This window comes from Micropterus dolomieu, linkage group LG11 (genome assembly GCF_021292245.1).
Source record: "Micropterus dolomieu isolate WLL.071019.BEF.003 ecotype Adirondacks linkage group LG11, ASM2129224v1, whole genome shotgun sequence".
Lineage (NCBI taxonomy): Eukaryota > Metazoa > Chordata > Actinopteri > Centrarchiformes > Centrarchidae > Micropterus > Micropterus dolomieu.
In genome coordinates this window covers 13,516,085-13,530,498 of record NC_060160.1, presented here as the reverse complement: position 1 = coordinate 13,530,498, position 14,414 = coordinate 13,516,085, and the positions used below count along the sequence as shown (strand labels likewise).

The window sequence follows — 14,414 nt, the reverse complement described above, 5'->3', positions numbered from 1 at the left end:
GTGTATTCTTTGACCAGTTTTCATTGAGTTAAATTTGATTTAGTTCAGGTACTACAAGTAAAATGGCTAACACGGTGTGCATCTTTATGGACACATAACTAAGCCCTCAATTCAAGGTGTTTATTGTAGTCTCCACTTCCCAGAAAAAGTCAGTGAGCGTTAAGTTGAAATAATTGAATACCCACTCTGTTTGTTTATATAAAAATATATATGTGTACATGGCTGTGGGGAATATAGACTTACTAAATTATTCATAATGTTTGTCCTATTGATGAATAGGCTGTCTAGAGGGAATTCTTATACTTTTCTCTCATCACCTAATCTTGTGGCTATGATTTGCAATCCTAACCAATATGGGGATGTATTATTATTAGGCTACCAATTCATTTGAGAGTTTCAGTTGATTCCAAAAGTATCTTTTTAGAACTCCAGTTAGAAATACTTCACTTTCTCTTGCTCTTGAGCAGCTCCACCTCAAAGCTCAGAAGCAGAGAGAAGATGTGATGTGAAGGAACTGTACAGGCTCATCATTACTGCCTGTCACTGCTCTCACCTGTAAAGTGGTTTCCAGTCATTTCAGACATAGGAACACACACACACAGGGGCAGGGACAAACCCTTTTTGGCTTATGTGGATTATTAAATTGACAACCTATATGTGGAACAATGTAATACAATCAAAATGTAATAATGTATTACTTTAAGTTTGACTTTTGTAATGGGGACTGCAGAATTATTCTAGTTTTCCTCACGATTTACAGTTTAAATATGCTAGCCCTCGCACTTGTGTCACCAGTCTCATGCTGTATTCTGTTTCTACTTTTCAAAAGTGTCTGATTACACAGCAGGTAGAGGGTGCCATTGTTGAGCAAGTCTTACAATTTTCCCATAATATAGTGCATAACTTGTGGAATTTAGGGTAAGAGAAAGAGAGAGAGAGACGTGTGGTCCCAAATGTTGTTCAGGTCCCTTTTATTCGGCTGTGGCATCATTATTCATGAACTCTTCAATTGCCTCTTCAACAGACAGGTTTTAGTGAATATGCTCATCACATCATGGCTGTGATGAGCAGTGATGAGCTGCAAATCAACCTGTGCCCCATTAGGCTAGCTGTAAGAATCCCCTCTTGTGAATTAGTCCACCAATTGAGCAGGTGAGACGAGCCTGTGATACCCACGTTTTGTGTGTCTGATCTCACTGATGAATAGCTCGGTGCACAATTTTACACAGTGTCCTCAATCAGCTTTACAAGAAATGGGTCTGATTATAGATGAAGCTTCTCTTTTCTGTCTCCCGGCCCAGATAACCTCTCTGATTTGATGGGAGTGGAAATTTAATAGATGGAATGCCAAGAAAAAGATGCAGAGGAAATGATTTGCAAGAATTTAGTGAAAAGTGATTGCAGTTACACTCAGAACCTGGCCTAATGCATGAACGGCATGTTAATGAGTCTCGATGTAATTAATCAGAACAGTACTACCTCTATTAAGGACAGTATTAATTGTGCAGTTAATGTTGTTACAAGTAATGGTAGCGCTGACAAATATTGACGCTCTTGATGAATGAAACACCTGCACATAATGCATAAAGAATCACTTTAGTAATTTGGAAACCGTGTAATCGTGACTTAGTTTGTCCTGCATACTCCACTATTTACAGTATTTGTCAGCACATGCGTTGGCTGAGTAGCATATCACAGCTAAACAGATGGTGGTGCTGAGCCTGTGAAGAGTGTTAAGTTTAATACTGTAAAAATGCCCTGTCTTGGTACGTGTAATGGTAACTCTTTTGATTTCCAAATTTGTGAGATCATTGCGAAAAACACAGTATGTGAAAAAATCTGCCTTTTATATTAGGAGAGATTATTTTTGCTCTCGCGTATCAACTTTTGGCCTCCAAAAACCAGTGTATGTTCTTAGTTTGATCACACTCGTCATTGCCAGTCAGAATGGGATCTGGGCCATTTATCTCTGTGACCAACCTATCAAGCCAGCTGCACACTTTGGTTCCCGATGGCAGAGAGAGACTGTTTAGGGCTCTGATTGAGTAGAAAGAGTGAGTGGGACTGGAGGCCATGCCAGTGAACATGGGGGGGGCGGGTGGAGAGCACAGCAATGGGAGTCTGCCCAGTCATATGGACAGATGGAAAAGAAAGGATGGAAGAAAAAAAGTCATAAAAGAACCATTCTCCTCAGGGCAGAGTGATGTGCTATGATATGGCAGCTGATGATAAGTCTCATTTCCTCATTGCTCATTATGTAAGCCCTTGTGTTTTGGAAGCAGAGAAGGTGTCATGAATAGAAATCAGATTACAGCGCCTTTTGTGCTTGAAGCGGTGGCAAAGACAAGCGAGAAAGAAACACGCAAAGAGAGCTATTCAAAAAAAGATTTGTTTTATTGAGCCCATTTATTCATCATGGCTGAACCACGCCTGTTATAAATTAACTTATCCTCAGTGAATCATCTCTGATAAAGGCACTTCAACCAATCATTCCTGTCCTGGTTGAGTCACTGCCACCTGCACTGTCCACCGTCATTACTAGGTTAGTGAAGGTCCTCCAGAAGATCTGAATCATGCTTCTGTCAGTATTTAGTTGTTGCAGATTTCCTGTGCAAAAATGCTGGGTTCACATTCCTTCAAGCATTTTGACTCTGTTAATAAAGAATCCCTCTAGTGCCAAACCTGGGGGGGGGGGGCAGATGAGACTGGAATTCTGGATTCTGGCAGGATTGTACAAGCCTAGATGGTGGAGAGAGAAAGAGACTTGGTGCAACTAGACTAGAGTTTTTTTCCCCCCAGTTCTTACGCAACGGGCCATATAGAGGAGAAGTAGGGTTAATAGACGGAATGTGTGCTGTGTTTGCTAGCCAGGCGTGGTCAGCAGTGTACACCTGAGCAGTGTTTTGTGTGTGTGTGTGTGAGCGTGGGCATAGCTGCCGCTAATCTGGGTGGGAACTATGGTACACCTGAGCTGGGCTGTGGGAGTGGTGTAGGGCTGTGTGGGCATGTGATAACACAACACTTTGCTTGATAAGCGCCCTGAGAAAGTCAGTCCTCCTTTTGACTTTTAAAAGTAAAATGTGAAGCCAATACTGTATATTATCCAGCCACCGTCATATCTGTAGCCAGACGTGCAGATTTGGTGCTTTTTAAAAACAAAACAAACAATTTCTTCTCTCTTTTCGGTATGGCTGCTGATGTTGTAGTGAAGCCTTTTAGCACACACTTAAAAAAGACAGAGATGCTTTTGTCCATTTTCTGGTGTTGATCAGAAGAGGACATTAGTAATGTGACCTGCTTTCAATACTCACTGGCAAGTGAGATTACAAGAATTTCACTCAGATAGGATTACTGGCACAGACAAAAGAATGGTGATTGTATTTCTTAGTTGCCTAGTTACAGGGCAGCGCTGCTCTAATCACGCTGTTAAAACACAGATTTATCTATCAAACACACACAGCATCAGCGCTCTGAGATTGTTTACTTTGTCTAATCATATAGGAGTCCTGTGAGAAATTAAAAGTGCCTACTGTCTGGCTCTGGCTTGCTAAATAGGTTGGTCTGTAAATCTATTTACAGCATGCTTATGGCCTATACATTTCTTGCAGTGAACTTTTGTGCATCAACTGTGTATTTTTACACAGTATAGTTCAGACACTTCCTTATGATGTTTCTGAAATCACGATTGTTCATTAATGTATTCAACTTACAGCGTATTTATGTGGCTGTGTGTTTGCATGCCTGTGCATTCCTGCGCACTCATTGAGGAAGCCCAGGGGAGGGAAAGCACCATTAACTGGGCCACTTGGATCAGCCATGCAAAGCTAATGAGGCTGAAATGTGTTGAGCAGCAACATTGGGAAGGCATTGCTGACCACAGGCACAGTCTCTCTCTCTCTCTCACACACACACACACACACACAGTTGCACTTATACACTTTAGGATTCCCGCCACTGGTCTTAACCATACTGGGTTAAGCAAGGCCAACCACACACACCTCACAGAGTCTGAATATGGAGTGAGGTGGGAAGATTTCACTTTGTTTCTGTAAGTGAGATTAAGTTTGTCTGCTAAGCCCATTCATAACAACACACACTGCACTTCCCCTTGTTTATTTTAAAATTACCACTCTTAATACACATCTGTGCTTGACGTTGAACTGCACTTGGTTGCTTAATTGCTTCCATTTCTCCCATGTCACCTCACATTACAGCTCTTACAGCTTTTATGACTGGCATAGTTTGGCTAAATTAAATTGCCTCTCTTGAGATCATGATTAAAGTCCAACTGTTGGTCTGTAAAAATGTCTGGCCCATCCAATTTATAGCTGTGGGTTGTTGCCGGAGTGAAACTCCAAGCAGAAAATAAGGAAGTGAATCCAGTCGCCAAAACACATCCAATCTCAGCATAAAAGAGAACGTACAGGATTGTGAGGTATTACAGCGACAGTAAATCAGATCTCCAGTCTGTGTTCTTTCTGTTCAGAAGCTTTTATATCCCTCAGTATACAAGAGCCTGGCGAGGCTGCTCTCCTGTCACTGCCTGTGCTTCCTTAACATCTCCTATGCTTGTGTTGCCTGCCTGTCATATTTTGTGCATTGTAAAGGAAGAGGAAGAGGGCATGGAGGAAGTGAACAACCTCAAGGTCTCCCCCCTGTAATGGAAAAACAAAGCAAAAAGCGGAAAAGGGTGGGAGTTGTTATTTAGGGTGTTCTCACACTTAGCCACAATACTTGTACTCTGGAGCCAGGAGTGTTTCTTTGATCATTGGAAGGGGTCAGTTATCATCATAGATTTATTTTCATATGTTCCAGAGGTACAGTCTACATCTATAAGCTACATCCTTAAAAGGCCCATGTTACATGGTACGGTCGACGTACTAGTGATAAGAGGTAGCGAGCTTGCGATTTATTGATTGCTATCGGGATGTAGAGAGAATTCCAACAAATGTAACACAAATTCTTCTGAAATACATCACCTACCCTAGCTTTAAGTATGAAAGACACATGCATTTAGAAGAAAGTAAGGGTCTGGTGGAAAACAATGTTAAATTGCATTTTGGGAAGTGTAAGGTCCTGTAAAATCCACTAAAAATCAGGATAGCTCAGCCTCTGCAGCATTGATTTTGACATTTCCCTATTGTTTTTAGGGTTTGAGAAATCATATTTTGTAAGAATGGAAGATATGAGACGGCTGTAACTGGGACTTCAACTGGTCCTGCTTACTGCAAACACTGATAAAACACCTTGTGTAAGTACAGTGTCAAAAACTGATGACACAAGTCATAGTTTGACATACTCAACCAATATCTGCATTCGACATTGATTATGCGGTTGAGATGGATCCAGTGCTGCTTTTTTGGATCTCAACTGAGTTAGAAGGTCTGGGGTCCAGAGGAAAAAGTTAATAAACAAACAAACAAAAATAAAACTCTCCTATTGTCGACAATGTGAAGTTCTGTGACCCTCACTCGATCGTGATTGATGTATTAATGCCATGTGTCAGCTAGCTGTATTGCCAGGAGTCTTACTGATGTATTTTTTGCTCTAGTGTCTCTCTGGCCTCTAGACTTTACACAGGCAATGACAAGCAACCCTAATTTGACATGACATCATAAAATCTCACAAAATCTCCCGCCTTTGGTGTGGGAGACCTGGGTTCAATTCCCACTGTGACACATCCACCATTGTGTCCCTGAGCAAGACACTTAACCCCTAGTTGCTCCAGAGGCGTGCGACATGTATAGCCATTGTAAGTCGCTTTGGATAAAAGCGTCAGCTAAATGAATAAATGCAAATGATGCTCCTTGCTCTATGTTTGTGTGTAAGAGAACAAGATACACACCTAATCATCCAATCTGACTGAAATCCTTCTGTATGTTCAAAGTTAGTCACCCACTTCTGCTGTATAATCAACACGTCGAGTCATTTTTTTACAAATAACAATGATTACCCTTTTCACAGACTTACCTATTGGGGAACAGACGATGGATGTGCGTTTCTGTGTTTCTTCAGCCTTAGATTATTAGGTTTGCCAGCTGAGGAGCAAAGTGCTGGATACAATGGACTGTTGCCACCCACACAGTCTTGCAAATTTTCTTTCTCACACTCACACTCTCTGTGTCTCCCTTCTTTTACACACATGCACACAAATGATATATGCGCTGTCGCACTCTGATTGTATCTCACATCTGCTTTCTTGACAGAACGGGCAGAGCACGGCTGAGGATGGAATCACGCCTGCAGTCAAGGTACATGGCATCTCTGGATCACACACTTACAAAGACACACCGACAGAGACTCTCACACATACACACAAATGTGACTCAATAATCATCCAGCTTAACATCCAATAAATGAGATGGACGATTTGGACGCAACTCCTGCATGGAATTGTGTGCTTTTCTGTAAAAGACAGCAGCAGAAGGCAAAATTCCATCAAAGGGCAAATTCTTGTGTGAATCTTTATTTCAAGCCACTTCCATCTTTAGTAAAGGAGGAAAAGAAAGCATGCGTCCGTGCAAATGTGTCACTGTGTTGATTTATTCATTAGCAATTGCAATGACAGCCCTCAGAGGGCATTAGCTGGCTGGAGTTTAATGTGTGGAATACTGTCTGAGTAAGGCTGATCTGCACAGCTACTGTGTATAGTAATGTGTGCCTGGGTCAATATAATAGGTCTGTAGTATTATGCATGCTGCATGTCCTCATGTGTCCTGTGAACATGTTAACACGTCATACAGAGGCAAATAGACACAAGCTTGCGCGTACAAAACACACACACACACACTTCACACACGCGTCGAGTCAGCCCTTTCCTGCCTCCTGGCTGGCCTCTGCGCTTCATTGTCCATCTCTGGAACATGATCCCATTTCCTCCTGTAGACTATTACACTCCGTCCATGTAACAGAGGACAAGGAAATGTTTCTTCTCTCAGCCTCTTTTATTTATTTATTTATTTTTCCCCTGCTGTCGCTCTCTAGGGGGTTAGAGTCTGAAGAGCATGTCATCTTTTCTTTCAGTTCTGAACAATGCGCTGTGACTGAGGGAGAACTGAGTGCACTGGATGAGAAAGAGGGGTTTCAGTCAAAGGAGTCAGCACACAGGGGCCGCACTGGTCAAAGCCATTAACATTTGCTGGCAAGGGGGAAAAAAAAGACACATGCTTCTTAGCTTGTACAGTAGAAAATGCATTTTTAGGAGACAAAAGCACAGTGGTTGAGATCATTATCGTGATATTAGCAAGGATATTTATAAAATATTAAAAAAATAACAATCAGTAACTCACTTTAACTTACCAGTAGCAGTTCAACACCAGTACTCAGTTTTCCTAAGAACTTCCCCTGAGCACTGTTTGATTCAAGACCTTTTAATGTAAGGTAACATGAAGCCAGCGATGTGTCACTAAAAATAGGATTAGCACCTTGTCATGACAAAAAAAATGTAGCTAATAATGGAAACAATGACTTTTATACTGACACTGAACAAGAAACTTGGTTGGTCACATCATGGCAGATACACGTCTGGCTTTGATGCCAGTCTAGCATATTAGATTGGTACATCTCTAATTATATCATTGTTGGTCTAAAATATTTAATATATACTTATCACTCCTGCCTGGGTAGTATTGTAATTATGTACATGATATATTGTGCTAATTGATTGGGGAGTTTTTCAGTAATCTGATCACTTATGTAATCTTGTTAGTTAGGAGCTGCTGGGTTTTTTTTTCTGCCTGTGAGTCTACAGGAATGGCAGCTCATGTTTCTCAAATAAGATGGATAGATGGTACAAGATAGCATGATATGGTGATTCTGACGTGCATATGGTGAGATTGAGTCAGCAGTCTTCTTCAATAACTTATTAATAAATATAAATATTCTCATACTGAGGCATCAGGTCAAGGTTGTCGTTGATGGGGAGAGGCCTCGTCCCCCCCGAGCATTCTGGCACCATACAGGCAGGGCAGTTGAAACCAGTCGCTACAGCGATCGATGCTGAGCCACTGTTTAAAGGCTGGGAATCTGATAATGGTTGCTGTTATCTACTCTAGCCATGGGAGTTACCTGGCTCCAGCAGACCAAATGGAGGTGAGAGAGAAAAATGTAACGATTGAGACTGAGGGAGGGAGGGAGAGCCTGCCCTTGCCATCTGAGCGAATGTTAAAACCTGAAATAGACTACTGAAAGAGTAAAGTGATTGTCCTTTGCATTAAGGGTGTGGGTGTGTGTGTGTGTGTGGGTGTGTGTGTGTGTGGGGGGGGGGGACATCAAAAGCACTAATGAGTGCTCTCTCTACTGGTTTCAACCCAGTGACTTTTTTTTTCTTTCTTGTTGTTGCTTTTTTTGTTGCTGTCTCCTGAAGGACAGAGGGACCATGAAAATGGAATGGATGAAGGTAGAAATGAAGTACTGTAATTCTTACTGGAGCTGCAACTACTTTTCATTTCAGTTTTTGTTTATTTATAAGTGTTGATTTTAGTTTTTACCTTTTTGATTAATTTATCAATGCTTTAGTGCAGTGCCAGACAACACACAATGCTTGCTTTTTTATGAACTTGCTATATAGTTGTTTTTTTTTTATTGAGGATTTTCAGTAATAATTCAGATAAAACAATCTGAGAGGGGAAAGTAACTCTTCGATTGAACATCTCGCAACATAATAGACATGCACCCTTTGACCAAGGGTTCATAATAAGGGATCACAAGCAAAAAAGGTTGGAAACCACAGCTGTAGCATGTAAAACATAACTGCCAGTTTTGTCTAAAAGATGCCAAAGATATTCAATTTGCAATGAAATGAAACAGAAAAACAGTAAATTACTACATTTTTACAAAATTTAACCAGTGAACGTTTATTGCTTTTGCTCAATAAGGTACTTTAAACTATGCATGGATTATCCAAATTATTGTTGATACATTTTCTGCCAGCTAATTAATTAATCAACTTATTGTTTCAGCACTAGTGAAAGCATCAATATTAGAAGTCAAAAGACTAAACCAACCATTTCTTTCTTCTTCTATTATTGCGCATTTCTCTATTTGGCTTTTTCCTAGCTCTCATCATCTCCACGCAGTTTTAAAAAATACAAACTAGATTCTGGCATGACAGTTAGTAGATGTTAACAACAAATGGCATCTGGGGAGGTTTATTGACGGGATGATCAAACAGCAGTGCACCTGGGTCACCTGACAGGGTCACCTGACATGGTACTCATTTGATCTGTCTCGTTGCCAGGGGGATGATATTACCCAGCAATGTACTCCCTGGCAGAAAGCAAGGCTTACGGTGATCTGCTCCCACACAAGTGTGGAAATTGGCCAATATCTAGCAACAAATCACATCAACCTCTTTGCCCTTGTGGAAAGATTTGTTCAAAAAGCTGAAACAATGGAAATGACAGCCTCAGTTTTCAAACACAAATGCTAAGGAAAGGTGATTTTGAAATGAAAACCAACCTGTTGTGGTGAGAGTTCAGCTGTCTACTGCAGGACTGTGGAAGTAAAAATGTATTTGCCCAGCAGGCAAAAGCCATATTTGGACCGCTTGCAATGATTTTGTACTATCTGGTTGCTGCTGCTGGCAACTGTTAAACAGGTGTGCTTTTAAAATAACGCTGTATTGTCATACATTTTGGTTTCAGCTTCTCCAATGTGAAAATTTGCTAGCTATTGCAAAATATTATAAGACATCACATTAAACTCTTGGGAAGCTGTGATTTTTACTATTACCTGGCTGTTTCCTTTTTACACTAAATGCATAACTGGTGAATCGAGAAAAGAATCATGAGCTTCAGCCGTAATCCCTCAAAATGTCTCCGTTAGCCAATGAGAATGTGTCATTGTTTTTTTTTTTTTCACCACATTTGATGAGACTAGGATGTTAAGTATGGACTAACACAGTCAAAAACAGTCACCAGTCAGCAGCATTACAGAATAAGCCACAGCAGACACCGCCATCAGTGAGAAAACAAGTTTAGCCCATTCAAGAAAGTGCATTTTTGATGTCCATAGAGCTGAAAAAAAAGGAAAAAAAGTAAATCTGAGGAGGCAGAAAGCGATACAGCAGGCTGTCCTGGCTGGCAACATTGTTTACTGCTTTGTCAAAAACAAAGAACCATTTTCAGCAATTTCTCGTTTGTCATGCCACATCAGAGCAGTTTTTGATCTGGAGATGCAGCAAACTACAGACCTGATGAGCAGGCTTGAAGGAGGTAATTTATTCCACCTGTTGTAATTTACCCAACCAAATACATTTGCCTGCTGTACTAATGGACAGTCTAAATGAAGTAACAGTCTCTCATTGGTAATTGTGTTGTGCTTTGTTAGTGAAGCTTTTTTTAGGGAGCTGAGATACTACTGCAGGGAACTGTAAAGTATTATACTGGAATACCTCCTTGGACCAGATGTCCTTTTCTATAAAGGAAGCTAACATGTGGAATGTGCTGCCTACTGAACTCAAAACAGACCAAAATTGTCAACATTTTCAAATTAAACTGGAGGAATTTTTATAAGCAACCCTAACATTGAGTCATTTGTACGGGGTGGGGGTAGGTATGCGTCTGTGTGTATGAGTATGCTAGAAAGTCATACTGCTCCTATAAGGTCAACAGAGTGTACCACGTAGTTTAATTTATGTTGTCTGTGAACATGTTTTTATGTCTGTTTTAGAGGCCCTTCTACAGACAGGTAGCCATAAATGTTGTGATACATTCCCTTAGATATACTCTATCTGTCCATCATATAAATATTAAATTAAATAAGTCACTTGTTCTATAACTTTATTTATTTATTTATTTATGAGATGATCCTTAGTCAATGGATTGAATCCTCATAAACTGAGCTAATCAGCTTCAACAGGACTGTGTGGGTGTGCTCGGATCTGATTTGATGTGATTGACGGCCTGGCAATATCAGCAAGCAACCCACCAGCATGTGACATCACATTTTTCTAATTTCTAAAAAATAATTAAAACTGTACAAACTTTAGCGAAGCATTGTATGTTGATGTAGAAGCCTAGAACTCATATTAAAAAGCTGAATGAGATATTTTTTCTTCAGGGCCTTTGAATCAGAATTGGTGGCCACTGGTGGTGGCCCATAAGTTCCTGATGGGCCATAGTAAAGATACTTAGCCTTACACTTCACTTTTTATTACATCTTTTCGTTAGGCATAAAATTATTGCCTCACCTCAAGATGTTGTAATACTCCCGAAGTGTGAGAAGAATTGCTTGTCATGGTTTCACATCAAACCAGCTGACAGCCACCCCAGCAAAGGCAAGCAGGATTATAATTGAATAATTGGTGATTTTCGATGTTCCTGTAAATGGAGAACATATTCTGAAAGCACAGCTTTGTAGTTGTTGTAGACATAAGAAGGAGCACAGGGCAGCAGCTACAGCCATTGTGGTGTTACTCATTATAAGCATAATGTTGAGGGACCAAACCAAGACATTCATGAAAAATACTGTCCCTGGATGTAGCAAGGTGGGTTGTCACAATGTCAGGTTGACATTTTGGCTCAGCATGATTGTGCATGAGGATTATATATTTCGGCAAAAATGTGGTTTAGGTGTTATTTTGACACTTCACAGCCCAAAATATGACCGTTTGGAGCATATGGATGTACGATGTAGGAGTTAATTATGCTGTAGGAGTGGTTTGATTTCTTTGGGCCTTTTGATATTTTCTTCCTGCAGTAACTACAAATCTCTAATCTCTACTAATCCTGAAAAGGGATACTATAAACTTATTTTAGTTACTTTTTAAGTCGACATCAGGCGCTTTGAATTAAACGTTTTTTGAACTTTAAAGCTTTTAAGGATGAGATGTCCTAAAAAATTGCCTTGTTTGTGATACATGATTGGATAAAGTATCAAAAGTAATGTAGTATTTTTGTACATCCACAATTCCATGACAGCAAATTCCCTCTGCTGAATAAGACTGAAAGCTTCAGAGCATCTACTAAATTGACTTTATTGTATGTAGGGCTGCAAGTGACAATTATATTCATTATTTATTTGATTAATCGATGTATATTTTTATATAAAAATATTTTTATATGAAGTGGAAAAAAAAAACTATTTCCCAAAGCCTGAAGTGATGTCTTAAAGGTTCAGTGTGTAAGTTTTAGTGACATCTAGTGGTGAGGGCTACAAATTGCACCCTCCCCTCCCCTACCCAAGCGAGCAGTATAGCTACGGTGCCTGAGACAGGACAAAGATGTCATCTATGGGATAAAAGAGATTGCCAGTCAAGAAATTAGGTTTCTTTTAGATATATTAAGAAATTATATAAATTATGTAAAACCACGTTGTTGTTTTTTTTTTTTTATATTATTGTTACTTTATCATTAATAAACAACAGCCACCTGCAGAAATTAAGTGCTACATGATGTCTCATACTCCTGTAATACATTATTTTACATCTTGGGAGGGTTGGCTCATCTGGACTAATATACCAAAGTAAATGAATAAATTACTATCACATCTAGTGCATCAAGAATGACCACTGACAGGTAACAGGACAATGGAAGCCTCATTGTTTCTGCACCACAGCCCATTATAAACCACATAATACATGACGTTTACAAAAGCATTGGCTGGTGAGAATCAAGGTTCCTCTCACTTTGCTTAATTAGATAAACAATCTGCAAATATTACCAAAATGTCTTTTTTAATTTTTTGAAATACAACAGAAACACAAAGTATTACTGACAACCATAATTTCAGCTTGTGGTAAAACGGTGCAACGTTTTTAATGGGCATTTAGAATGTGAAAGTAAAAATTTGTGTGCATAGTGAGGAAGCAATATTCAAAATATATATATATATATATATATATATATATATATATATATATATATATAATTTTTTTTTTTTTTTAAATGCAAATTCAGAAAGTATTTATTATTGGTCACTGTCCACCAGGGCAGTAAAATGTGAAGTTTAGCTGCTGATCTGAGCTTCCCTGCTGTTATCATTTCATTACCAATAATATTCATCAGCAGTTTGTCTCAGGAAGGTAACGGCGCATTTCTGTCCACGTAACAAAGCCATAACAGAGGCTGGAGAAGAACTACATTAAGTTACAATCCAACTACATATTTTTTCTACCAGCACAGTAAAAGTTTAGCTGGCTGATCTGAGCTCTGATGCTGGAAGCTGCCGTTTTATTGCCAATTAGTGATCAGCTGATTCTCAAGAACGCAACGGACAAAACCAAAACAGAGTGCTGGAGAGAGAGAGAGAGTGTCACTGCATGAAATTAATCCAACTAACATAACACCACAAGCCAAAGCACAGCACTGCAGAATAAACCAGTCCAACTAACAATAAATGTTTTTCTACCAGTCAGTAAAAGTTTAGCTGGCTGATGCTTCCATGCTCTCAGCTAACATTACCGTTTTATTGCCAGCTGATTGTCTCGCTAAGTAACCAGCAAAGCCAACCCACAGGCTGGAGAATAAGTAGGGGACATGAAATTAATCCATATTCACACCACTGACAGGGGAAACATGGCTCTCTGTGATTATGGCCAGCTTCTAGCTAAAGCTATCAAACAACAGTTTTCATTAGCATCGCTAAAGTCTGACAAACAAAGTTAATTACCTGTCCAGCAGAAAACAGCACTTCAGCACCGCTTTGAAAACATCTGTCCCACATTAACGTTATAGCCTTCCATCTGGGAAAATCCACAAAATCCGTGATTTCTACTGTAAGCTGTCTGTCTCGACTCCGTCTAGCTGTCGGCTCTCGTGATAAATAACACGTGTGTGTGCTCCTTCAGTTGTCCAAATGTCACTTCTCCTCTTACTTCTAATAAACCAGAAGACTACTCGGAGACTGTACAGTGGGTACGGAAAGTATTCAGACCCCTTTAAATTTTTCACTCTTTGTTTCATTGCAGCCATTTTCCAAAAATCAAAAAAGTTCATTTTATTTCTCAGTAATGTACACTCCCCATCTTGACAGAAAAAAAACAGAAATGTAGAAATTTTTGCAAATTTATTAAAAAAGAAAAACTGAAATATCACATGGTCATAAGTATTCAGACCCTTTGCTCAGTATTTAGTAGAAGCACCCTTTTGATCTAATACAGCCATGAGTCATTTTGGGAAAGATGCAACAAGTTTTTCACATCTGGATTTGGGTATCCTCTGCCATTCCTCCTTGCAGATCCTCTCCAGTTCTGTCAGGTTGGATGGTAAACGTTGGTGGACAGCCATTTTCAGGTCTCTCCAGAGATGCTCAATTGGGTTTAAGTCAGGGCTCTGGCTGGGCCATTCAAGAACAGCCACGGAGTTGTTGTGAAGCCACTCCTTCGTTATTTTAGCGGTGCGCTTAGGGTCATTGTCTTGTTGGAAGGTAAACCTTCGGCCCAGTCTGAGGTCCAGAGCACTCTGGAAAAGGTT

The 14,414-nt window shown here is 39.9% G+C and overlaps 1 protein-coding gene across 3 annotated transcripts in view; it reads left to right on the top strand.

Moving 5' to 3' along the window:
- rps6ka1 (ribosomal protein S6 kinase a, polypeptide 1) overlaps nucleotides 1-14,414 on the top strand; it is a 60,930-nt gene that overhangs the window by 742 nt on the left and 45,774 nt on the right. For all 3 annotated transcript variants that reach the window (XM_046062398.1, XM_046062397.1, XM_046062400.1), the window contains one exon: nucleotides 6,207-6,251. In XM_046062398.1, the coding sequence (XP_045918354.1) occupies nucleotides 6,207-6,251 (45 nt within the window). The remainder of the gene's footprint in view (nucleotides 1-6,206; nucleotides 6,252-14,414) is intronic.